Source organism: Macaca mulatta, chromosome 14 (genome assembly GCF_049350105.2).
Source record: "Macaca mulatta isolate MMU2019108-1 chromosome 14, T2T-MMU8v2.0, whole genome shotgun sequence".
NCBI classification, from domain to species: Eukaryota; Metazoa; Chordata; class Mammalia; order Primates; family Cercopithecidae; genus Macaca; species Macaca mulatta.
Genome location: NC_133419.1, coordinates 31617938 through 31645284, shown reverse-complemented (window position 1 = coordinate 31645284; position 27347 = coordinate 31617938). Strand labels below are relative to the sequence as shown.

Below are 27347 nucleotides of genomic sequence, written 5' to 3'. Positions count from 1 at the left end.
TCCTTTTGTGCTATGATAACGTGGAAATCCGTAGAAAAGGTGGCAATTTAGAAGGATAACTGTGATTACTTTCTGTCTTCTAAAGAGGAGGCGCTTTGAGCTCTGCCAGAAGATAATTGGAAGCTGGTGGTTTAAATACACTAGGCCAGGCTAATGGCATTCATATCATGGAAAAGGTTACTGCCGGCGGCCTGGGATTTCTGCAGTGCAGTTCAGGAGACTCTTGATCATATTTTACCCGTTAACTCTGTGAAGAAATTGGACTCCACATCTAATGTCCAATCCAATTTTGCTAGCAGTCATAATGGATCTGTGCCAAGCAGAATGAAAACATCCTACAGTCTTCCTGTTGGTGACAGAGGAGGGAATTTCAAAAAAGACAACAGGGCTAACACATCTTCCCCACTAGACTCTTTACAGATGGAATTAATGGTAATAACAATAACAGCAAGGTTGGCATCTATTGAGCTCCCATTGTCTACTGGACACAGCTAAGTGCTATGTAGAAATTCTCTCTTCTAATCCAACAACCACCCTATGAGATCAATATTATTATCCCAAAGTACTCAATGAGGAAACCGAAGCTTGGAGAAGTAAAGAAACTTGCCCAAGTTTAGGCAGCTGTAAATGGCAGAACTGGAGTTAGAACCTACAGCTGCCTAACTTCAAATCCCACACTCTTTCTACCCGCTGGCCAAAGTGACTTGTAGGGACATCTTCCAGGCTCTGATGAGAACTTGAATATCCACACTTTGGAGTATAATCTTCTTATAAGGAAGCTTACCCAAGGCTGGGCTTTGTGGCTCATGCCTGTAACCCCAGCAATTTGGGAGGCTGAGGTGGAGGATGGCTTGAGGCCAGGAATGTAAGACAAGCCCTGAGCAATATAATGAGATCCTGTTTCTACGGAAAAAAAAAAAAGATTGGCTGGGCCTGTAGTCCTTGCTACTTGGGAGGCTGAGTTGGGAGATCTCTTGAGTCCGGGAGTTCAAGGTTGCCTTGAGCTATGATGACACCACTGTACTCTAGCCTGGGTAATAGAGCAAGACCTTGGCTCTATTTAAAAAAAAAAAGCAGCAGCAGCTTACCCAGTTGGAGTTTTGTCTGTTCTTATCATTGCCCTAGTAAGGGAGCATCTCCATTAGGGTAAAATTGGGAATTTTATGGTCTTTTATTCCTCCTCTCCTCATAAAAACAAATAACTCCCTCCAAGCCTTTGTTAATGATGAAATATGCAGATATATCAGCTATGACTTCCATTCTGCCACAACACTTGGATTCAAGAAATGTTACATTTCTACACCTGTAGTTCCAGCTACTAGGAGGCTGAAGTTGGAGAATTGCTTGAGCCCAGGAGTTCAAGGCTGGCCTGGGCAACACAGAACAATCCCATCTCAAAAAAAAAAAAAAAGGAAATGTTACATTTCTTGTGTTTCTCCAAATCAATTTGAATCTGTTCTGAACTCCCATCTGGCGCAGGGCATGAGAGATTCAATGCCAGTTATTCTGGGGCTCCTTCCACCTCTGGTTATACAAAAGTCATTGGTGGTTTGATGAAGTGAGGACACCAGGAAGGAGTGGACCTACACTGGTCACTGTTGACAGTACATGGTCCAGCTCACAGGAGTCCTTGAAGGCAGGCCATTCTATCATAGCTGGGCCAGATATGATTCTATCTGGGCCAGATTGGGAATAGGGCTGGCCCAGATAGAATTTCTTGGAACATTTCTTGGAACTGCCCTAAGAAATCCTCCCCTGTAAGTCACCTACCTCTGGCAAATGAGTACCCTTATAAGGTTAGAAAAATCCTTATAGTGAGTAAAATCCACAGTTTATACAGCAAGGCTGCATGATAAGGGAGAGAGAAGGCAGGCGGGAGAGGAAGGCTGGAGAATCCTTAGCCCTCAAACTCAGATGGGCAAGAAAAGTAACTCTCTTTCTTTTTCTGTGATCCTCTCCACGTGCCAGAAGGTCAGTCTCAGTTCAGGCTCTTCCTCCGTATTTTCTGGGGACCTACATGATGTTGGGTAGGGGGAAGGCTGCAGTGTCTGGTCCCCATTTGTCCTCATCTCACCACTCCGGCTGGTGTCCCTGAGAAGCCCTTGTTCCCACCTTTTCTCGGGTTGCCCATCCAGGCAGAGCATAACTGTATCCTCTTTCTCCTACTCAACACGCCCTCACCAGATTCTTCCCTTCCTTCCTTCCATGCTTGTGTGTGTGTTCAGGTGAGCTCACTCTGTCCCTTCCTCTATCATTCTCTTGCTCAAGCACACGTGCACACACATGCACCTGCCCCTCTCCAGCGGCTTCTTTGCCACCACACAGGACTGTTAAAGGCACTTCTGGTCTACGTCCATACCACCATACTCTTCTTCTCCTGCACCCCGTGGAGGGAGGGGGAATTTTGTGCTGTTGCCGATTCCTGGCCTTTCCTGGAGGCAGACACAGGTCCCTTGTCTTTCAGATTCCCCAAAATTTGATGGGACTTACCTCCTCTCCTCCACCTCTTCCCCCAGGGTGAGACAGGACAGAGGGCTCCTTTTCCAAGCCCACTGGCTTCTAACCTCTTGCTTCCTCTCTGGCTCTCCTCTCCTTCCTATCCACAGGGTGTAAATGTAAACCTCACTTCTTTGAAATCTCTTGTTTGTGGCATCAAACTGAGTGTTTTAGGACTTAGGTATTCAAAATCCTAGGCTCTTGCAATTTAGTAGTTTTGGCTTATGAAACTCTGATAAGGAGAGATGGGCAGATCATAGGTCAGGAGTTCGAGACCAGCCTGGCCAACATGGTGAAATCCCATCTTTACTAAAAATACAAAAATTAGCCAGGCATGGTGGTGGGTGCCTGTCATCCCCAGCTACTCAGGAGGCTGAGGGAGGAGAATCGCTTGAACCTGGGAGGCAGAGGTTGCAGTGAGCCGAGATCACATCACTGCACTCCAGCCTGGGCAACAGAGCAAGACTGTCTCAAAAAAAAAAAAAAAAAAAAAAGAATTGGCTCTTGTGCCCTCCTCAGTCTTTTGTGCCTCCTTCCCTGGGGCAGGGAAAGGGCCCTAGATTAGAAGAACTGTGGAGGAAAGATGACTGCGATTACTGGTTGAGCATCCCAAATCTGAAAATCCCAAATCCATGTCACTTTTTGGATGCCAGCATGACACTCAAAGGAAGTGCTCCCTGGGGCATTTTGGATTTTGGAGTTTTGGATGCTCAACCAGTGATGCAAATATTCCAAAAATCCGAAAAAATTTCAGAACACTTCTGGTCCCGAGCATTTTGAATAAGGGATTCTCAACCTGTGCTATATGAGAATATTATTCCATCTCAGAGGGAAGGGACTATCACTTATTGAGTACCTACCATGTGCCAAATATTACATTCATATATACAATTACTCTTTAAAACAGGCTTTGAAATAAAGGCATGATACTTTCACCTTCATTACCTAATAAGAAAGCAGGCACAGAGAAGTTAAGTAAGTTGCTCGAAGTCAAGCAGCTGGTAAGGATCAAAACCAAGATTTAATCCCAGATTTGTCTGACTTAGGAAACCCACATCCTGGGCAGCACATCACCCTGAGCTCAGATTTGCAAGGCGGTGTCCTTAACTGGCTGTGTGATTTTGCACAAGTCAGTTTACCTCTCTGGGCTTCAGTGTCCCCATCTGTTAAGGAAAAGGATGTGGTCTGCGTGTCTCCTGCTCTTCCCAGCTTGAACCTTCTATGATTTCCCGTGAGAGGCCTTGGAAGCCTCATCAGTAATTATTGATCAATTGACAGATCAAAATAAGCACTGGGTTTTTACTTTAAAGTTAGACTTTAATTACCAAGCCCTCTGCTTTCAACTAAATAGGAACTATCCTTGCAGAAGAGTCTGGCTCCTGCACTAGGATGTGAAGTTATTTCTAGCTGGACATCGTTCTGCCTGGAGCAGGGTTCTCAGGATCAGCACGATGCTGTGGGAGGGCACCATGCAGAGGCACCCGGGGTAGCTACCAGCTGCGGAAAGATTGGAGCATCCACTCTGCCCTGGGACTAGCTCACTGGCACTGGACAAGGGCTTCTAAGGAGGATAGGTTGACTTTGCCCTATCAATGGCCTTTCCCCACTAATGCAAAGCCCAAGACCCCTTTACCAGTCCTTCCAACCGCAGGCTGTCCCCTGCAGCCTGTCACCCCTGTAGTGCCACCCTGGAGGTTTATCTTTACCAGATCCCTCCTCCTGGGGAAATGCATATGCACAGGAGGGACCAGCATGCACTGGGGCTCGTCGGGGCTCCCTCTCCACTTTGAATGCTAGAGAGTATGGTGCTGACCCGCTTCCCTCATCCCCTCCTGAGGGACACTCAGCCCCGAAACTTCAGACTGTGGTCCCCTCCCCTCCCCCTTACCCCCTCCCCTCTCCCCCCTCCCCTCACCCTCCCCTCTGCCCTCCCCTCACCCTCCCCTCTCCCCTTCACTGCCCTCCCCCTCCCCCCTCCCCTCTCCCCTCTCCCCTTCGCTGCCCTCCCCCTCTCCCCTCCCCATCCCCTTCTCTGCCCTCCCCTCCCCCCTCCCCTATCCCCTTCTCTGCCCTCCCCCTCCCCCATCCCCTTCTCTGCCCTCCCCCTCCCCTTCTCCCCCCTCCCCCCTCCCCTCTCTCCTCTCCCCTCTCCCTTCCTCCCTCCCTCCCTCCCTCCCTTCCTCCCTTCCTCCCTTCCTCCCTTCCATGTTACAACCAAACTTCTAAGCCCAAAGAGTGCTCTCTTCTAGTCACACACAGCCTCCTTCAGCCTCGGAGACCTGCAACCTGACTGCCTTCAGTCCTGAGTCTTTGATCTCCTTCCTGGCCAGAGGGCAGGGACCCCAAAAGATGGGGTCCTTAGGTGTTCCTCACAGCCAGCATCATGGCACTGGAAACTTAGAGCCTGGCAACAGTTTCATGCAATAGCTTCCAATGGATTCCTGTCACAGAGCAGCCAGGAGAGAACCAGGTTCTAAATACATGAGACAGGGAACTAGAAGGCAAAGACAAGAGGACTTAGAACCAGGGGGAACGTGTACAGGAGTGGGTAGAAGACACCTGGGGGAGGATTCCTTCAACTCATGAGCACGTGGCATAGGCTGCCACCTCTGTGTTTTATGTGGCTCCCATGGCTGCCCTGGGACCCTGAGGATACAGCCCAAAAGGGACTGCCTGATCTCCTGTGTCATCTTGCTTTGTACCTGACAAAATTTTCAAGAAGGGAATTCCCTTGCTGCTTGTCAGAAGTTCAGAATTTTTAATCGGTTCTCTGGGTGAACTGCTATAGGACATCCACAGGCATAGAAAGCCTTTTCTTGGCTGGGAAACTCTGCTGACTACAGAATAAGGCTTCCAGCAACCTGAGATAAAAATAGGTTGTCTATCTCCTCCGCTGAATAGCATGAGAGGCCAGAAGAGAGAAGAGGGGCTGTAAATCTCCTTTGTCTATCTTGGGAAAGAAGTGCCTTACTTGGTTTATTGATAATCATGGAGGGTAAAGCTGGAAGGACCTCCAGGACAAGGATTTGCTGTCTGCAGAACCTCAGGGTTCAGGGAGGTCCTCAGAGGGTCATTAGACAGGTAAGTGAAGGGCCACATTCACCAGGGCACCTCCTCTCCAACTTCAACCAGAGAAGCTCTGCTTTCATCTGTCTACGTATTAGGGTCTGCTGGAATGGTATCATGGCTAAAGAAACGTTTGGAAGCTTGTGAGACAGGCCAATGCCTTATTTCACAAGGAAAGCAAAACAAAACAAACCAAAACAAGATTCAGAAAGGTTGAATGACATATCCAGAGAAAGTGAATGGCTGAATCAAGATAACAGCGTGAATCGCCTTACTCCTTGTTCACTCAGCATTCATTCAGCAAATAGTTACTTAACATGGCTAGGTGCAAGACATTTTGCTTGGTAATGGACCAGGACTACTGTAATAAGACAGATACGGTTACTGCACTCCAAGACGTTTAGGATCTAGTGGAGCTGAAGATTTGGTTCCCTGAATGCTGCCTTTGCATACATTGTTTACTGATGCTCAAAAAAAAAAATGGAAGTGCAGCACAGTAACGTAGCTTTCCATATTGATTCGTCAGTACTTCTGGATCTGGGCAGATGTTTTCTTTCATTCTTGTTCTAGAAAGATAGTATTGCTGGCACACTTCTAGGTTGACTCCTCTCTGAGCACTTTGCATTCTATGTCTTCTGGGTGCTAATGAGAAGCCATTTGTTAGTGTCATTGCCATCCCTTTGTAGGTGATATGCCTTTTGGGTTGCTTTTAAGATCTTCTCTTTGCCTTTGGTATTCTACTGTTTCACTACAATGTATCTAGATGTGTGTTTTATTTTATTGATCCTACTTGGAATTATTAATTTACTTATTTTATCAAGTCTGGAAAATTCTTAGCCATTGCTTCTTCAAATACTGCCTCACCTTTGTTTTTCTTTTTCTCTACTTTGGGACTTTGGTTAGCTGCATGTTAGACCTGCTCATTCCATCCTCTATGTCTTGTATTTCTCTCTTATATTTTCTGTCTTCTCGGCCCATTGTGCGTCATTCTTAGTAATTTCCCTAATTCCATTTTCTAGTTTATTAATTCTCTATTTGTGATTAATCTATTATTTACTTCCTCTACATTGAATATTTTTATTTTAATAATCATATTTCACTTCTGAAAGTTCTATTCTTTTTCAAACCTGCTGGATCATTTCTAATAGTATCTGTCTGGTCAATTATTATTATTTTTAGACAAAGTCTTGCTCTGTCGCCCAGGCTGAAGGGCGGTGGCGCAATCTCGCCTCACTGCAACTTCTGCCTCCTGGGTTCAAGTGTTTCTTCTGCCTCAGCCTCCCCAGTAGCTGGGAGTACAGGCGCTTGCCACCACGCCCAGCTAATTTTTTGTATTTTAATAGAGATGGGGTTTCACTGTGTTAGTCAGGATGGTCTCGATCTTCTGACATCGTGATCTGCCCGCCTCAGCCTCCCGAAGTGCTGGGATTACAGGTGTGAGCCACCACACCCGGCCTGGTCAATTATTTCTTAAAAACATTTCTTACATTGTTATTTTTTGTCTTGTGTCTGGAAATTCCGAACTCTAAAGTCCTTAAAGGTCTAAATCTTGTTTGTTTTTTCTACTCTCTTTCACTTCTCTTTTCTGGTGTGTTCATGGTCTTAATCATGAGCTCCATTTGCTTCATCTTAATCTATGCTAATCCTGAGAGACTGCTTTAGGGATACTCTCCTCCAAAGAGGATTTACAATTGCTTCTGCCTGAGCTGGGAGCATTGCCATCCATCCTCCCTCCCTAGAAGGGACCAATGCTAGCCTCCTTTTGTGTTGGAGGTGAGTGCCTTGGGTTCAGCCACCTCACCTCGTCCTGTTCCAAGGCTCGATGTCTTCATCAACTGTCACTATGGCGTTTGTCTTCCGGGCCACTTCGCCATTCGTATTTGCTTACCTTTAGCATTCCCACCTCTGGTTTCAGCTCATGGTTTTGTTTTAGTTTGCCGAGGTGTGGGGTAGGGGAATGGTCCTTTGGGATTTCCCTGCCATCTTGCAGTTTCACATTGCATTAAAAAGTAGGTTTAATCCTGGACCTCGTTGTTATTGAGTGGTTTGGCCCGTATGAAGATGTAGTCTGCCATCATGCTGGAGGGAGAAGACCTCATTCCGTTGAAAGAATCCTGTTTGTGGATCCCCTGTGCTGCTGTTTTTTTGTCCTGATGCCTTCAGGTTTAAAATCCTGTCATCTTCCTCCTCAAGAGATCTGATGGGCGGAATAGCTGAAGAAAGAAACGGATGAGAAGCGCAAGTAAAGAAAGCTTTGTCTTCCCAGAGAACATTTCTAGATTTTCTCTTGCTAAAGGAGGTTGTGGCCTGGCTCCTTCTAATCCTGTCTGACTCTGTCTGTTTTGCTTTTATCCTCTCACATGTTGATAAAAGTCTGCATTTTTTTGGTGACAGTTCTAGTCTTTTATCTTTGAATAGCGCTTTATAGATTGCAAAAGACACACACACACACAGACTTACCTGATCTTCTCAGCAGCCCTCTGAGCAAGCATTGTTGTACCCATTTCAGGAGAGGTCCAGAAAGGTCACTTGAGTTGCCGAAGGACCTAAAGTCTGTTCATTAGGACCTTCGCACATACCTCCTGACTCCAAATCCATTGCTTTTCTCCACTAAACCTGCTGTCTCTTGAGAGAAAGTAAAACACAATCAACGATTCATCCATTTAATCACCTAATATTTATTGATCACCTGTTATATACCAGGCACTGTTCCAGGTATAAGGAGATCTCTGACAGCAAAGCCCTTGCCCTTATTACATTCTAGTTGGTGGCAGATCATCAATAAACAAGCAACCATATAATGTCAGAGAGTGATCATTGCCATAATGAAAAATAGATAAATGGGGCTCTAGGGGAGTCTGGGGCTGGATGAATGCAATGAAGCGTGGAGCCCTGAGAAGAACAGTGAGGAAGGCACCTGGGTGGAATAAAAGCCCAAGGTGAGACAGAACTTGGCGTGCTCTGAGAACGGTTGGAGGGCCCTGTAAGTACAGTGGCCCCAGCGAGGTGGAGAGTAGTGGGAGGTGCAGTAGAAGAGATGGCTTGGAAACGTGTTAGGGAAGATCTAAGGAAAAAGTCTGAGTAAGGAGGCAGAGTCTGACCCTTGGAAGTTTGCTTCCTCCTCAAACAAGAACCTGTGTGCTGATCGACCCTGGATGTTAACAGCGCTCCCTGAATTGCTTGTCTCGTTCACAGGCTTACAGGTTTTCCCAGCTTCCTGAGATGGTCATGGGCTCACCGCCTCCACCCGTACCTCCCCGGACTGGTCCTGTGGCTGTCGCTTCTCTCAGGCGGTAACACGTTCCTTTCTTTGTTTTGTTTGGAATATTCGGAAAAGGGTCAGTCTTGTATACCCTGACCTGACAATAGCACCATCAAATTTCCTTCATGCTCCACCCCATTCAGGGTGTGTCACCTGTACAGACAGCCATGTGCCTGTGGCATCCCAAGTACCATGAATGAGCAGATCACGGTACTTTTGTGCTTTTTAATCAGAAAGTTCTTGAGAATCCACAGTTAAAGAAGCCCAAGGTCAACTGTCCCATACCTGGAAAGCCTCAGACCCTGACCTTGAACATCTGAAAATGACTGTAGCTCAGACCACCACAACAGCTGCTACCAAAAGTCCCTTGGTTATGTAAGGGTAGTTAGTGTCTGAGAAGCCAGGGAGGGGCAGGCACGTCTGGGTACCCACCCCAACTCTTGACTTCCAAGAGGGAGAGATTGAAAACGTATGAAGTCAGATATCTCAATCGCAACACATATGTTAAGCATGTTCTTTGCTCTATGAAAATATAACGAGTGCGTGTTTTTAATAAGGATGGACAAGAAGAACAAAAGCCCTGAGCACTCGGAAAGGCTAGACCTATGCCCTGGGGTACATGTGGACCACTGCCCTGGCCTTCCCACTCCAGCTTCCCCCAACACACAAATCACATCCTATCTGTGAATAATGGGTCTGGGCTTTGTGAGTGGGGAAGAAAAATAGGAGTTTCCCTCCGAATAGGAGGGAATAGGAGAGACCCTGCTGTCATCGCCAGTGGTTTAGAATGTGGAGCGGTATAGACGTCACCTCTTGCTGCCAGCCGAGGCTGGGTGGAAAGCAGCAGAGCCTGACCTGCTGTACAGCCCCAGGAATTGGCCTTGCCTCTCCATCCCTGTTTCTCTATCTGTAACATGAGCACATGGGCCTAGATGATCTCAAAAGCTCCGGGATTCCCCAGAAAAGGGTCTCAGAATTGCTTATGGAGCAGAACTCAGAAATTTTCCCAGGAAGGGTTTTCTGAACAAGTAGCAGATGCCTGGAACTGCATGTGGGAAGCCAGGGCTGTGGGAACAAGCAGGCAGAGAGGGAGGGAGGAAGAAAGGAAGGGAGACCCCACCCTGATGAATGATCACATCATATAGCCTCCACATTGGACCTTCCTAGGAGAGTAGCAGTGGGCTTCTCAGTTACTCCTGAGGGTCCCGGATTGGAGGGGCCTCATACCAGCAATTTGTGGGAGGTTTGCTGAAGGCCAGCATCAATTTCTTATTTCTTCTTTCAACCACCTGTCTCCTCCCAGGCCCCTCCATACCATTTGCTCTCTTGGCACATATCAGGGGGACACTGCCCTTCATATAAACTCAGGATTAGACCAGGAGGGAACATTTGAGATGAGTTTGTCTACCCCTGTCGTTTTACAGATGAAACAGGCTCGGAAAGGGAACGCAGGCTGGGCATGGTGGCTCATGCTTGTAATCCCAGCACTTTGGGAGGCTGAGGCGGGTGGATCATTTGAGGCCAAGAGTTTGAGACCAGTCTGGACAATATGGTGAAACCCCGTCTCTACCAAAAATACAAAAATTAGGTGGACATAGTGGCATGCGCCTATAATCCTGGCTACTTGGGAGGCTGAGGTGGGAGAATCGCTTGAACCCAGGAGGCAGAGTTTGTAGTGAGCCAAGGTGGTGCCACTGCACTCCAGCCTGGGTGACAGAGTGAGACCCTGTCTCAAAAAATAAAAAATAAAAATAAAAATAATGAAAGGGAAGGTAGCTGGAACCCAGACCTCCGCTTCCTGTGCTCTCCCTTGCTGTGGCTGTCATTTGCTCTGTGACAGCCACTGCTCTGCTCAGAGGGCGGCCCTGTGGGGGGCCAGACCTGCTGCAGCTGTCTTTGCCTCTCTCCCATTGGACTAATTTTAGGGGAGCCTGAAGTCCCTCTGTGAAACTGCCTCAGGCCAGGGGTGATGCTTGTGAGGGAGAACGGTCTGTGGCTGAAGGACCCTTTGGAAAACCAGGAGATGCCCGCATCTGCAGAGCCCAAGCTGCCCTCTTCTTACATGGCCTTCTGAGCACTAAGTGGAAATAGGATGTGTTAAATGGGCTTGATTCTCTGATTGCCCGGGCACCAAAACAAAGTTCTGTTAGAATGCTCATTGCTCCCTGGAGTCAATCCCAGTTTCCGAGTCTTGGGCTTGGTGCTTCCTGCCAGTTAGGAACAGGGAATGTGGCTCCCCAGCTGTCCCGGGTCCCCTTTCCATGAGAAGGGAGCAACCAGGCACTCCAGACAGAGCCTTCCCATTGGCTGCTAATGATGTCATCACCTCCTGGGTCGACCATCCCCAGCTAATACCCAGGGCTAATTGCTTTTCTTCTTTTATGTGGAAATTAAATGTTCTACCACCCAGAGACATGAGAACCACCCTTAGGGGAGAACTGACCTTGAATGTCTACAAATGATTTCAGCTCAGGCCACCATGACAGCTGCTACAAATCTGGGTGCCTCCTACCCTGCTGGTGTCCCTAGAAGGCCGTTTGTTATCTGGGAATAAATCCAGTTCCGGGCCTGCCACCCTCAGGAGGCTTGGAGGCAGCTGTCCACGCCCAAAGGTGACAGGGTGCGCTCCTCCTGCCTGGGATGCCACCTGAGGTCTGGGACAGTGCTAACGCAGTCCCTCTGCCCCATCTAGATCCACCTCAGACATCGGCAGCAAGACCAGAATGGCCGAGTCTGCAGGGCCCGAGCCGGCCCAGCTGCACGACAGCGCCTCCTTCACGCAGATGTCCAGAGGCCCCGTGTCCGTGGCACAGTTGGATCAGTCGGCTTTAAATTACTCAGGTGGGCAAGAGAGGAAAAGCTCCAGTGCGTCCCCCACCCCTGCTGCTGTGCCCTGTCTTCCCCTAAACCCCCAAATCCAATCTTCTTTCTACCTACCACCCTCAGGAATCACAGCCACTGCATTTCTGGATCCCCTTGTAACTTCAGGAGCCCCAGCTAAAAGAGCTGCTGCTTTTCTTTCTTTAAAAGATCTGAAATCAGGCAAAATCCCAAGTTATGCTAAAGTCAGCATGTATGTTAACATTTTGCCAGACTTCAGTTCAATTTTTTTGGTTTTATCTTTAAAGCATTCCAGATACAGCTATCCACCCCCATTTCACTCACCTTCTCCCAAAAGGTGATCCCGGGCCCCAAGTGATAGGTTTTAATCCTTTGCCATGTATGTATAACAGTATATATTACTGTTTAACGTATTTGAAATTTACATAATGATATCATGGCATACATTTCCTTTTGTACTTTCTCTATTTAACAGTGTTTTAAAAAAATTTCTCCAGGTTGCTATACACATACTATATAGATCTAGTTCATTCATTTAAACTGCCATGTGGTATTCTTTTTTTTTTTTTTTTTTTTTTTTTTTTTTTTTTTTTTTGAGACAGAGTCTCGCTCTGCCGCCCAGGCTGGAGTGCAGTGGCGTGATCTCGGCTCACTGCAAGCTCCGCCTCCCGGGTTCACGCCATTCTCCTGCCTCAGCCTCCCGAGTAGCTGGGACTACAGGCGCCCGCCACCTCGCCCGGCTAGTTTTTTTGTATTTTTTAGTAGAGACGGGGTTTCACTGTGTCAGCCAGGATGGTCTCGATCTCCTGACCTCGTGATCCGCCCGTCTCGGCCTCCCAAAGTGCTGGGATTACAGGCTTGAGCCACCGCGCCCGGCCTGCCATGTGGTATTCTATGATGAGCCACAGTTTATACTTTTCCCTATTGATGGACATAATGGTAGTTTCCAGTTTTTTGCTATAACAAACAATGCCGAAATGAACATTGAGGTTTGTACATGACATAATTGGTTTCTTAGTTGATTCAAACCATACGTTTTAGGCTAAAACTGTAAGCACTCGGTTGCCAAAACTTAGTAAAGCATTCATGGTGTCTAGAAATTCCATCAGTGAAGTCCATTTCTTTCAGTTCTTTTTCTTGGCTCTTTAGAAATACACATTCTCCTGGAAGGAAAACACCTGGACACCAAGGTGTTATTTCCTCTTGCTGGCAGGTCAGGGGTGTTGGGATGGGGATGGGGGGAGTTGGACCATCACTTCTCTAGAAAGCCAGGTCTGAGTCCCAGCAGACTTGTTCTGACTGCGAGGGTGAGTGGGGCTGAATGGCAGGTGGAGGTCTGCTGCTCCTCCTGCCCCTGGAGACCTTTGTTCTCTCATCCCCTAGCCAAGGCCAATCCCAGAGTCCTCCTCTACTTCCCTAGCTTCCCCAGGCCTGGGTAGATGCAGGCCTAGTGGGCGGGGTGCTGGCTGGGCCCACAACTCCCTCTTTAGGGGATGAGAAGAAGGGAAAAATCCAGAGCACTACTAGTACATGCTGCATTTGGTGAAGTTAGAAAAAGACTTTCCTCCCCCAGGTGAGTGCAGACTCCACCCCTGGCAAAGGAAATACTGGCTGGACTTTAGCCCCACTTGGCCCCTAGGCCAGATGCTCTTGAGCCATGCACCACCTGCCCAGCTGTGCACAGTGGCTCTCGAAGAGGTCCACAAAGAAAGAAGACCAGGTTTCCTCTGCCACATCCCACCTGCCTCTGTTGCTACATCACCTGGGATCTTAGCCATCATGGCCGGGTCCACTGCACCTTAAATGCAACTAAATTCCCCAGCAAATGTTACAGCCCAGAGCAAGCTCCCCTCAGCTCAGACCTGCTTTAATGAGACTTCAAATCCAGCCGCCAGCCACGGAGGCAATGAAACTGACTTTATTTGGCTCTTGGGTGGCTGGATCTGCCAGACCAGTCTCTCTTAACCTCCCTCCTCCATTTCCTCCATGCTAGGTAATACGGTGCCAGCGGTGTTCGCCATCCCAGCTGCCAACAGACCTGGCTTCACCGGCTACTTCATCCCGACGCCTCCCTCATCCTATAGGAACCAGGCCTGGATGTCCTATGCAGGAGAGAATGAGCTCCCGAGCCAGTGGGCAGATTCGGTGAGACCCTTGCTCTTCCCGTCATAAAACTTCACCTGCTTAACACACGCCAAAAAGTAAATCAGATAAAAGGTTGAGGCTGAAGGTTTGTTAGCCTCCTCCCAGTAACCGGATGACTAAAGTCAGCCATTTTAAAGGAGATAGATGGTGTGGTGAGAGGGGACGTCCCCTTGACAGAGGAGCTTGAGACCTGCCTTCTAGCCCAGCTCCCACCTCTTCCTAGCAGGACAACCTTAATCAAGTACATTTTTATAATAATAACTACCATTTGTTGAGTATTTTCTATCTACTAGACACCTTGTCAGATGTTTTGTTTATATTATTTAATCTTTATTTACAATCTTAGGTATGTCTTATCATTCCCATGATTACTCCCATCTTGCAGATGAGGAAATCAGGGCCGAGTCAGGGGATGCCATTTACCTAAGGCCACACAGCTAGGAAGGAAGTGCCAAGGACGGAATTCAAACCCGCACCTGTCTGGCTCCAAAGCTTTTATTAAATGTGTTTCTTTTAGCATAAAATTCTATAAAATTTTAGAAGAAATGTTAGAAAATGAAGCATTAGAAACCCAAGACTGGGCTGGGTGCAGTGGCTCATGCCTATAATCCCACAACTTTGGGAGGGTGAGGCAGGCAGGTCACCTGAGGTCAGGAGTGAGAGACCAGCCTGGCAAACATGGCGAAACCCCTTCTCTACTAAAACCACAAAAATTAGCTGGGCGTGATGGCGACTGCCTGTGATTCTAGCTACTCGGGAAGCTGAAGCGGGAGAATCACTTAAACTCAGGAGGCAGAGGTTGCAGTGAGCCGAGATCATGCCACTCCACTCCAGCTTGGGCGATAGAGCGAGACTCTGCCTCAAAAAAAAAAAAGAGAAACCCAAGACTGAATTACTACATATATTAATTTTCTAGATGACCAAAGCTTACCCCTTTAATTTCAAAAACATTTAAAAATATATGCAGCTTGGCATAAAATATTTCTGAAATGAATGCTATCTTCCCTCTCCCCATTAGAAGAGTATACAGTGTAATTTGCCTTTTATGAGTGATTCAATATACTTATGATGCCTCATTATACTAAAATGGCATTTGTAGGGTGAACTCTCGTGGCTTGTAGGATTATTGCCCTTATATTGTGAAATATCTCCAAACTACTATAATTTTGGGGGTTACTATTGTGGTTCAATATGTTTTTTTCTGACCTTGCTTCCAGTGGGTACTCCATATTGCTGTCAATGTCCCCACATCTCGTAATATGCTCACCCTTAAGTGTGCTTTGCATTGTGTGCCATTATCTGCAAAGGAGGCTTATCTGTGCTCGTTAGAATTGTTTGTAAGCTTGGAGTCAATAAGCTGTAAGAGAGGAACTAGAGGGATCCCCTGCTGTTCAGTCTGTCACTCTGGATGTGGGACTTTCTGGCAGCTGTTTTTATTGTTTGGGGGCCTTTTTGCATCCTTTGTCATTCTCTGCTGTTCCAACGGCTGATGTCACTGGATAGGATTTGATCAATTCAGAGGTTATTGATTTTGTAATTCCACTTCATCTGAAAGTTATGTAGACTTTTCAGAAAGTAGATGATGTTTAACTTGAACTACTTAGGCAGTAATTTCTTTAAGCCTGCAGCTTTGACAGTTTACCCGTTGTGTGGAGTGTAACACTGGGCACCAACTGGAGCTGGTGAAGGTATTTTCCAAAACCTTGACCCCTGTTTTCAAGACACTTACAAATGATAATTTAGCCGGGCTTATAGCTACATCTAGATGCCTTTGGGTTCATAATTGCCTTAAAGATGAAGGTAAAGGAACCAAGCAAATGGAAACATAACCTTCCTGCCACGATGACTGGACTGGACTCTTCTGGGCTCATCTCCCACAGTGTGAAGGAGAACCAGTGTCCTATTAGTTGTTTTTAATTAAGAGGAAGATGATTGCTGCAGCCTAATTGGGTCTTTCCTGGAGCCCAGTTATCACCTGCAATTAAGCAGGGAGGCGTGCCCATGAAAGGAGCAAGGTGAAAGGGTGATTTATAGCACATGGAAATAAGTGCAGGAAGCTCAGAAAGACCAGTTGTCAGCTTGAGAAGGGTCCAGGAATAATGCACACCTTCCACATCTATGTGAAAAAGAAAAGTCCCTCACCAGCATTTGGATGTTGGACCTTCCTAATCCCAGGAGCTGGCTTGGATAAAATCACCTGGACCTGGGATGACAAATAGGTTTCATCCTTGGTGCCAGATGGAGAAGGATTGGGAGGGGCTTCCAGGCTTAGCAGGAACCTGTGCTATGATCAAGTTGGTGATGTCTGCCATGGGCGCTGGCTAGGGAAGTAGTATTTGCCAGCCCTGAATTTTGGCGAGAAGGGCATGATGGCTCCAGCCCGCATCTACTACAAGGGAGGAAGAGTTTCTCATCTCATCTTCCCTGCTTCTGCCCTACTGCCGAATATTGCCCTGAGGATACTCCAGTGAGATCAGGTATCCCTTGCCTGTCCCAGCCACCAGCACCTGCAGGCTTGATACCATAGAGCTGGGGGGTCCCAAGAGTTGGACATTGACTCTCTCAGCCACAGCAAGTACAGTTAGCTGAATTTGAAATGCAGGGAAAGGGAATGTGGCAACTTCCTTCTCAAATATTTGACCCCAGCTGATCATTCTTCCGTGAGTTTCAAATTGTGCTCCTCAGAACCCCAGGTTCTGAGAGACTCCCTGCTCCTGCTCTGCACAATTCTGAGCACTGGTGTACAGCAATAAGCAAGTGAGGCACTCACCAGCTTCACGGAGTTGGCAGCCTGAGACAGGCAATGGCACCAGGAGCAATAACTGTTACGCTGGAGAAGCTGCAAGGAAACATCTAACAGGGATCCCTAGGCTGATGTTGGGTTGGGAAAGGTCTCCTGGAAGAAAGGAAGTTTGAGCTGAGATCTGAAATACGTACGCCATGTCCTGGTCTTGGTTCTTTGGTGACCCCAGTAACCTGTACCTTCCCAGCTCATGTGGCCCAAGAACTCAAACAGCCCAACTCTGGTTTTCCTCAGAGATACAAATGAAACATATCAGTCCTTGTATATAAAGACCCACCCTTAGCACTTGTGTGCCATTTTGTCTTTCTTTGCTGGGTCTTGTGAGGAAATCAAAGTCCCAAATTTTAACTTGGGACATCCATCCCATTACTTCTTTCCTCGCTTGGGTCCTCATCAGTTCTCATCTGATCCATTGAGAAAGCCTCAGAACTTGTCTGCTCCCTACCTCCAGTGGGTCCACCTCCAGGTGTCCTTTCCAAATATAGACTCCTCCTCTGCCTGACACCCATCCGTGGCTCCCAGCCCAGGCGTCAGCCGCACATCTCAGGAACCTGCCTTCTCAGGAGGGATCACCGGAACATCCAGCAGGGAGGAGAGGGGACTGCTTTCCCACCACACATCCCCCCATCTAGAGTTTCTGAGTCATCACCCCATCCCATTGGTATTGTCTGAATGTTTGTGTCCCACTCGATTCATATGTTGAAATCCTAACCCACATGGTGATGGGACTAGGACATGGGACATTTGGGAGATGGTTAGGTCATGAGTGCAAACCCCCTAATGAATAGGATTAGTACCCTTAGAAGAGAGGCTTGAGAGAGACCCCTGACCTCTTCTGCCATGTGAGGGGATAGTGAAAAGACAGCTGTCTCTGAACCAGGAAGCAGGCCCTCACCAGATGCAGAATCTGCCAACACTTTGATCTCAGACTTTGCAGCCTCCAGAACTGTGAGAAAGAAATTTCTGTTGTTTATAAGCTCCCCAGCTTATGGTATTTCAGCATAACAGCCAGAACAGAGTAGGACTTCCTGCTCCATCCTCCCTCAGGAGCCAGATGAGCATTGCTGTTAAGCATGGGAACAGGCTGTATTTCTCAGAAGTGTGACATTGAAAACGGGTAGATCAAACGGGACATGCAGACTCTGTAGCCTGACATTCAGCAGCTTATGAATCCACCCCTGTCTGTCTGTCTTGCCTGAGCTCCTTCCACACTAAACGCACCCTCTCCGGTCAGCCTGAGGTCACTGATGCTCCCTGGGGCACTCTCTTCTTTGTACTGTTATGGGATCTTTGGGGTGTCAGTTTTCTTCCTGGAAACCTCTGTGGCCGGTGGTGCTTTTGCCTGAGTTCTTGTCCTGGGTCCAGGAAGAATGAGGTATGTAGACACAGCAAAGGTGAAGGAGGTGACAAGGAGGTTTGTTTAGCTCAGAGGAGACCCGCAGTGGGTAGCTCCTCTCTGTAGGCAGGTCGTCCCATGGAGTGTTCAGCTCTCAGCACAGAAGAGGCCCTGGAGAGGGTGGCTCCTCTCTGCCCACTGCTCATCCCACTGTCTGCTGCTCTCAGCAGAGAGGAGGCCCTGGAGAGGGTGGCTCCTCTCCACAGGCAGCTTGTTCAGACATCTCTGCAGGTCTCTGAAGCTCTCAGCAGGGAGGGTAGCTCCTTTCTGCTGCTGGTTGTCCCTTAGTCTCTCTGTCCTCTGCTCTAGCTGTCCTCTGCCCTGCTCTAGCTGAGCCCAGGGCTTTTATGGACCTTAGAGGGGAGGAAGTGTGTGCTGATTGGTCCATGGGTTGGCCCAGAAGAGAAACCACGAGTCCTCACTCCAGCCTGAGGACTAGCAGGTAGCCCCCAATCTTCAGGCCCTCCCTGGCTTTCTGAAGGTAGGGTCTTATGGGAGACCCACCCTCTTCCGCCCGGGAGTCTGTCTACCCCACCCCTTGCCATTCATGGCCCTGGGGGCCTGTCCCCAACCGCACTCAGAAGTCAGAGCCCCTACAGGGGGAAGAAAGAGGCCAGGCAGCAGAAGCAGACACCCCCAAGCCAGCAGGGAGGGGGCACCTTCCCAAGATGCTGAGGATGTAGGCAGATGCCTAGTCTTGTGCCTGGGAGGGTGGCTACAGCTGCACCCGGGAGCTCCAGCCCCGCCAACACAGAAGGGGCAGGGTTCCAACTTGTCCCTGGCTCCTGCCTGCTCATGGAGGGGGAAGCCCAGTTCTGCAGCTGTGGGTGGGGTGGTTGTAGCTGCACCCAGGGCAGATCCTGCCTGCTCCTGTCCCCATTCAAGACCACAGGGAGGCTCGAATCCACAGCACAATTTGGGTGGCTATAGCCCCACCCAGGAGGGCAGGGCTCCTGCCTGCTCCATAGAGGAGGCGGCCTGGGTCTGCAGTCATGGTTTGGGTGGCTGCAGCAGCATCCTGGGGAGCTCCTGCTCCAACTCAAAAGCGGGGGGCTCCCACTGGCTCCATGGAATGTGCAGCCCTAGCCGTGCACCCCTGCTGCAGCCGGTGTGATGGCAGCAGCCTCTGCCATCAGTACTCCCATACATTTTGATTTGATGATTTGTATTTGATTTTCCCTTTGCCCAGAATGTCCCTCCTACTGCATCTTCCTGGAGGTACCCTGTTCAACTTCCAAACTCACCTAAGCTGCCCAGTCCTCCCACACATACTTCATTCGCCATAGCACCCCATGCCTCTGTTGTCTGTGGGTGCTTATTCTATAGTGTTCCAATTAACATCATGGGTTATGTGGATTACCCTGGAACAGCATCCCTGTATGTGCCACTGTTTCTGTAGGAGAATCGACTCTAAATTAAAAATTATTTACTTGTCCTTATTCCTAGAAGTTTACATATTTTAAGCATAGGACTCTGTGTCTTCCACTTTTGATGAAGAGAGAAAAACGTTTCAAGAAACCAAAATCATATCCCAGATCCAAGACATTGTAATGCAGTGATTAATTCCAGCCCTTGGAGCCAGACAGACCTCTGCAAAGAATGTCTTGGTAGGTTGTCACCTTAGACTGTGGCACTCGTCAATTTCCTCATCTGCAAGGTAAGGATAACAATACCGACCTCCTAGCTTATTGCTTTGAGAACTAAATGAGATAATGTGTGGAAAACCCTCGGCACAGGGCTCAATCGATGTTAGTTATTATTAATAATAAACCCCTGGGTTCCTCTGGAGACCATAAACAGTTCTGTTTGCTGGATTGTGCTTATGTGAATAAGGTAACCAAGAGCTGGGTATGGTGGTACCCAGGTATAGTCCCAGCTACTCAGGAGGCTGAGGCAGGAAGATCACTCGAGCCCCAGAGTTCAAGACTGCAGTGAGCTATGATGGCACCACTGCACTACAGCCTGGATGACAGAGTGAGACATCATCTCTAAAAATAATAGTAATAAAAAATGTAGCTAGGCAGATTCAAATATAGACTCAGATGTATATATTCCTAAGGTTTTTCAGACACCTATTTAATTCATCCAAACAGTATATCCAGTGAGTCTAAATTACCTATGTTCTTTTTTTTTTTTTTTTTTTTTTTTGGAGACAGAGTCTCACTCTGTTGCTCAGGCTGGAGTGCAGTGGCGCAATCTTGGCTCACTGCAACCTCTGCCTCCTGGGTTCAAGTGACTCCTGCTTCAGCCTCCCCAGTAGCTGGGACTACAGGCACCCACCACCATGCCTGGCTAATTTTTTTTGTATTTTTAGTAGAGACGGGGTTTCACCATTTTAGCCAGGATGGTCTTGATCTCCTGACCTCGTGATCCACCCACCTCGGCCTCCTAAAGTGCTGGGATTACAGGCGTGAGCCACCAAAATTACCTATTTTCTAAACAAACTGACTCTGAGTTTTGTATCTATACAATGGTATGTGGCTTCCATTTTCTTCTGAGTTCTCTTCCATGTCCTCAGTCCCCTCCTGCTTCCAGTGTCGAGTGTGTCCTGTGACTTGAGCTCCTTCCTCATGCCGGGCCCTGTCCTTCTCTCCCCACGCCCTCTGCAGGTGCCCCTCCCAGGGTACATCGAGGCCTACCCCCGATCACGGTACCCGCAGAGCTCTCCCTCCAGGCTTCCTCGCCAGTACAGCCAGCCAGTCAACCTGCACCCCAGCCTGGAGCAGGCCCCGGCACCCTCCGCAGCAGCCTCGCAGCAGAGCCTGGCAGAAAATGACCCATCAGACGCTCCCCTGACCAACATCTCCACTGCGGCCCTCGTGAAGGCCATCCGGGAGGAGGTGGCCAAGCTGGCCAAAAAACAGACAGATATGTTTGAGTTCCAGGTCTAATGCCTTAGCCCATGGGACTCTGGACTTCTGAACTCTGAGGACACAGCCTTTGGGTTTCCCATGCCTACATGTTAGGACTTGAGACATAGCAATGGGTGAGTCTTTCTCACCCTCCGTTTCTGAAAAGGTGAACTATGGGGCTTCTGGGAACAGGAAACTCTTGAACGACTAGATTCTTGGCTCATCCAACGGACTGTGGGTCAAGAAGTCCCTGCTTGGGGCCTTATGTTTGGTAATCTCTCACGTCAAATGTTTGAACTGTGGCCGTATTCCCTATGGAAGCTTAGTCATGAGAGGCACTAGCTAATCTACAGATTCCTATCCAATGCCACATTTTAATCAATCACCGGAAGCGGGAGAACGTAGCTCTTATCTTCGGTGACCTCTGCATGTTAACTCTGTTTCTGCGTTAAAGGCAATGCAGGAGTGTGGATTAAGCACCAGACTGTATTCTCAGTCAGCCATGACCGTGAGCATTAAAATCAGTTGGTAAGGGAGACACTGACTCCAGCCAAGAAACCTGAGCCCCTTTTTTTTAGGTTCATATTCAAAGTCAAATGAACTGGATGAAAGTCAGTACCAATGACTGTGCCTATAAATAGGCCTGACTCTTTGTTTCCCTCATCCATTAAACAAAGGCCAAGAAAGAGAGAAGATGAGAGGGAATGGTGGATTTGTGTTGACAGATTTTTTAAAAGGTGTTGCCATTTTGGAAATAAAAGTCCCCTAACAAGTTAGGATCTAACGGAAGGAGAATCGGTGCTAAGAGCTTTTAGGATCCTACAAAAGAAATACGGTTATTTGTGGAGGTTTTTCTTTGCCCTGCTTTGAAGGTGGCCTGAGATGGAGCTTCTTTTTTTCTTGGGATAATAAATACATCAACTTTTACAAGAAAATCTCTGTCTCTTCAACAATGATGTCCAGTGTGTGCTGCTGAGTGGTACAAAAGGAAATAGTACTTGATTCCTGTTAGAAACAGGAGTGGTAGAACCACAGTCTTCCCAGGCCACAGCCTCTGTTTATAGAAGCTTCTGAATGTAGAAAAGCTGTTGAATTTCATTTAAATGTAAATAACCTTTTAAAAAGCATATGGAGTTAGCCAGTTCCCCCTAGTTAATGGACATAGGAAGACGTTTGCTGAAATGGCAGGGTGGCCACCTTGTGACCATGACGTTGCAAGTCACCCTCCCTGGCATGGCGAGTTGGCTTCCCAAGCTCTGGGTAGAGGACATCGCCTCACAGCACTGAGGCACCAGCCGCCGCCTACCCATCAATGCAAGCAAAACAGTTACTGACTTTGTATACCTGGGAGATTGGAGACTCTGGTTCCCTCGCCAAGTGTGACAACCTGTGCAGTGTTGGGGGCTTACTTGGTGTGTGTTGGAGAATGAGGTCCTGTCCTGCTTTCACCCATGACCCATCTAGCTTCAGCTGTATCCATTTTCTTCTGAGCCCATCTTTCCATTATCCTCACGAGTTTCTTTGGTCTTTACTGAAAGAAGATGGTAGAAATTTAAAAGTTGAGAGAAGACTAGAAATGGAACTGATTAGAAGGGGAGGTTCAAACTGTCAATGCAGAGACTTTTCAAAGAAGTTGTTTTTATTTTCCAATGGCAAAAAATTGCCCTTTCTGGAATGTTCAGAGACGATGTGTCATGGAACCTTCAAACAAGTCTCTTGTTCGGATGATAATAGGTAGTGTCCTTTTAGTATGCTGGTTGATCTTTCATAGTGTTAGTGTTTTGTTACTTAAAAAGGAAATCAGCTATAAATAAAATGTATTTTTGTAATTCCCGTGTGTATATATGGTATATTTCTATCAATGGCCAGTTGTTGTAGTCCAAAACCTAAATCAGTTTGCAAAACACTGTGGACAGTGTGAGATTTTATTGACAGGTTAACATAATGCCTACGTCTATCTACATAGGCATTCAATGCACTTGAATGAACAAAGAGCCAAAGAAACTCAGCCTTTTCATGCAAATGGTATGAGTCTGATAAAATCAGCTACATTGTCCTGCTTTATCAATAATATTTCATTAGTGCAATGATATCAACCAGTACTTTGTCTATTTGGTAAATGCCTGGAAATACTGTATGTGAAAATGACGTTTCAAGACCTTACCGTAATTGAAATATATGTAAATGTTTCAGAAGACAGTGTCTGAAATTTGGATGTTTCAATGACTTACAGAGACTGAGTCTACAGTTTGCAGAGCTATGGCTCCAGAGTGCTAAGAGGATGGAGTCACAAATCACTGTGGTCTTTTACAGAGCCCCAGGAAATATTGAGTGAGTCAACTGAGATGACTAAAAAGATAGCATGCTAAATCAGCTACACTCTTAAACTAGACACCAGGGGTTTAACAAGTAGTATTAATAGATGAGAGGAAAACCTTAAGTTGGAAAGAAATCAGTCTGTTCACGTTTTCCCACTCATGGGGAGACAGAGCCACCTGGTCAGATTTTCTGTGACTGAGAGAGATGTGGTCCTTTCCCTGAAGAATCTCCTAACCCCACAGAGGTGACAGATACCTGGACAGCTGACTCTAAGAGATGGGCAAAAGTGCCTCAAAGAATTGAAATAGGGTTCCCAGAGAGCCCCGAGGAGGCAGCAATGAACAAACACCGTGTTCATCAGAACCCTCTAGACAGTCGCAGAAGCCACAGAGGACCTTGGTTGACCTCGGAGGAGGAAGCAGAAGTACCAAGAAGGGAAGTGACCAGCCCAATGATTCAGTCCCAACCTGCTGGTTCACCAGCCCGCTTGCTTTCCATCTCACCATGTGGCCTGCAGGCTTGTCAGTAACACATTTCTTCAACTGTGCCTAGAGGTTTAAAAAAAAGATAAGGGTCATATGAAGAACTCCATAATGTTCTTGCCAAGAAAAAAGATGATTGAGTATATAACGAACTTCAGATACAGTGTATAGAGGATGATGCATTTGTGGCATAATAAACAGTTTTCAGTGCTGGTTTTGATATGAGTTTTCTGCATTCATGAAAAAGAAATGCATTTTGGCTTTTTCCAGAGAGTTCCATTAAGGAAATGGAGACCTCACCTGCTGTTCTAGACTGTGGGGGTGCATTCCTGTCTGAGCACCAAGGATCCCAACAGGCAGGCAGGGAGGCCCTTGACTTTGTGTCACTGTGAGGCAGCGGAGTCCATGCTCTGCATCAGGGGAGGGGACCCAGTGGTGCAGTAAAAGTCCATTGTGTGGCATGAGACCTATGATCTGAGGCTTGTGCATAATGAGACGGCAGCTGTTACCTGCAGAACAAGGAGTTTCCTCTTTCAGGGTAGATTATGTAAGAATCAATTCCCTGGTCCCGGGAGAAGTTTTATTGTGAGTTTGTTAATTTAAGAACTCAGCAGAAGGGCATGTAATGTCTGAGTAATCTTGATGGAAGAAAGGAAATAGTTAGATCTGTGATTAAAATGCACACATACACACATACACACACACACACACACACACACACACACACACACACCCCTTTGGAGAGAGAATGTAGAATGGAAGAGGTGAGGAATTTAACTAATAGAAATGCTTTTTCTAACAGGCAGAAATTAGAGAAATGGATCAAAAGATTTAAACATTGATTACATATAAACGAGTTTTTTTTTTTTTCCTACATAGCACACAGGTGCTCAACGTTTAATGAATAACATAACAGATACTGTCTTAAAAGTCTGAAAACAGGATTTGTACTTAATCCTAAATTCCTCCTATCACACACCAGAAAATAATTTGGATTTTATTTACAAACTACATCCAAGTACTCTTAAGGAAAGAGTGTCATTTAGCTTGGAGTAGGGACTGACTGGGGGTCTAAGTGTTGGAAATTAAATTCTGCCGTTCAGTCCAACCTCAAATGTGTTCCAGGCAAGGAGCTTTGCAAGGACTAGAAATCCATTCACACTTGGTCAAGTGCAGGTGTTGGCTGAAAGAATAGAGGGACATTTCACAAACAGAACAGGGCTCCCCTACAGGAAAGGGATGGAGACAGCTACCCTTGCCTTTACTCTCACGTTCTCTGTCCTCATGGACTTTCTTCTCTGTTTCCCTCTGCCTATCTGCCTGGTTCTCTTGCTTCTTCTGGCCAACCAGCTTTCTCATTAGTGCATATGTAGCTGAAAAATCCACTCCAGAACCCACTCCGCAAAACCTTTCCTTTTCAGTACCCACCACTCTGACTAGCATCTCTGTGACCCCCTAAGGCAAATTTTTGAGGATCTGATTGGTTTAGTTCATCTGCCTATGGGTGAGCCACCCCGGGGTCAGGTGCCTGTCCAATCAGCTGTTACCAAGGAGGCAGGGTCATGTCATTTAAGCATGGCCCCGTGGACTGACCCTTTCAGCAGGGACTTTTACTGGGGGTTGGTACCCAGAAGAAGGAGCGTGAGTGGGCAAGACCTCCGAAAAGAACCTACTACACACTGGAACTGACTAGTACTCCTGGGATGCCATGCCACGCAGCAGCCAGCACTCGGAGAACAGTCCCCTGGATGCTACCACAGAGAGAAAAGGGGCATCTTCACTTGCACATCAGGTGAGGGTGCACATACTTGAAACTCTGCTAGACTGGCCAGAGCTGCCCCAGCCACTTCTCACCCCACCACCAGTTATTGATACAGCCGCTGGGTCTAAGAAGCAATTTCTGACCAAGGCCCAGTTAGCACAATGTCTTGCTCAGCAGACAATAAATACTTGTAAATTGAATTGCATGATCTTAGCTCAGGTGCTATTAAGGTGGCTCATGGCCACACACTTGCATGGATGAGAAAACCAATGAGCCCCTCAACAGAGTCTTTTGAAACAAAATTGGTTTCAAGTGAAACTTAAGTTATTTTGACCTTCTGAATATAAGTTAGTGTCCTGAGAATTGAAAGACCTCTTGATTTCTTAGGTGAACGGTTACAGAATCCTAGCCTGTGGTAAATGCTAAAATGTAAGGTGTTTCTGAAAAGGAATATGTAGGAAATATAATTGTGCCACAAACACATGACTTTAGAAGATATGCAGTTGCTCTGACTCTGCAGGTTTTAAAAAAATGGGAAGTTTGTGATATGGCAGAATCTGTCTCCACTGGTCAAACCATACTTCAGTGAGAGCCATTATAAATGAAATCTAAAAATTGATCATTTTCATTCTCTGACCTTGGTCAGACTTTTGCAAATTATGGAGAGAGGCCATCAACATATTTTACATAAATTAACTGTGGCCTCATCTTATTTCTCCTCATTTCTTCCTTATGCTTAAACACACACCTATCTCACACACAAACTGAGTAGAGAAAAGATTTGTACCAAACAGGATCAGAGGCATATCAATGGACTGGAAATTGTGAAAAAGGTATAAATATCCTAGACCTTGATCAACTCACTTTAAACTGGTCTCTGATTCCTCATCTGTCAAATGGGTATAAGACCCTCTGTACTTCCCATGGTGATTTTGAGCAGCATGTGCATAATGTATCTGAAAACAGTTTGACAAGCACTTGAAGGCATTTTTACTAAATTATTAGTTTTGTAATTCAGTTTTATCCAGGAAAATACTTTATCTCCTCCGATCTGCTGAATTAATTTATATAGTCACATGTTCCATGACACAACGTTTTACCAAGGAAAAATGAAGAAATTCCTAAATTTGAAATAGCCCACAAGATCTAGCGTCATCTGGAGTTGCTGTTATTGTCGTTGTTGTCTATGATTTGGAGGATATGTAAGTACTCGTACATGTGCTTTAACTCTGGGTGAAAAATCCCGACCAGTGAGTCTTTAAAACCATATTAGACACATTGGGCAAAGTACTGAGCAGAAGCTTTGAATGTAGCTGTTGTTATTTTAATGCTTTGCTTTCTAATGAACTTTGTATGTCCTTAGCCTCTGCCGGGAACAGAGTGTTCATATGCTGTTAGAATTTTTTATTGTAAAATAAAATGACAAAGGCTTTCATACCCCAAAACCTGCCTGTTTCTCATTCTACCTCCTCCAGATGGTGAGATGGAATCCCTTTCACAAGCCAGCCACAAAACAGTGCCTGTTGGGGGTTGCTAAAGAACCATTCCAGTCCTGGAGGACCCAGTGTGGTCTCAGGAGCCATCCCTGCTTGGGTGATGAGCTCAGGGGCCAAAAAAAATGCTCACCCCTGGCCATCCACAGGCCCCAGAGAAGCAGTTTCAGCCTACCCATGACTTAGCAGCTAAAGAAAGATGTATTCCTGGGGCCAATGGGACCCAAGGCAGAAGAAGCCAGTGTCCACTTAGGTGCCCTTCTCAGAGCATAAAGAAGTCTCATCCAGGTCAGTGGCTCCCAAGGAGTCCAAGAATAACAGTGGTATGGGACACCAGCTCCCAAGACCACCCATCTGTACCACCCCATGTGAGTCCCAGCAGTCCTGATGCCTGCCTTATGTTCAGCCCTATCCAGAGAACATATGTGGT

The 27347-nt window shown here is 47.0% G+C and overlaps 1 protein-coding gene and 1 long non-coding RNA gene across 3 annotated transcripts in view; one reads left to right on the top strand and one right to left on the bottom strand.

The window, feature by feature from the left end:
• The window catches only part of KIAA1549L (KIAA1549 like), a 287806-nt gene extending 263924 nt beyond the window's left edge, over positions 1-23882 (top strand). For both annotated transcript variants that reach the window (XM_015114556.3, XM_077963111.1), the window contains exons 18-21: positions 8758-8855; positions 11517-11665; positions 13659-13810; positions 20619-23882. In XM_015114556.3, the coding sequence (XP_014970042.3) occupies positions 8758-8855; positions 11517-11665; positions 13659-13810; positions 20619-20900 (681 nt within the window). In that variant the 3' untranslated portion in view covers positions 20901-23882. The remainder of the gene's footprint in view (positions 1-8757; positions 8856-11516; positions 11666-13658; positions 13811-20618) is intronic.
• Positions 7144-8187, bottom strand: LOC144334272 (uncharacterized). Its single transcript, XR_013403957.1, has 2 exons — positions 8023-8187; positions 7144-7775 (listed from the first exon to the last, which is right to left on the bottom strand). It is a non-coding gene; the product is annotated as an uncharacterized LOC144334272 (long non-coding RNA).
• Positions 23883-27347: the final 3465 nt, after the last annotated feature.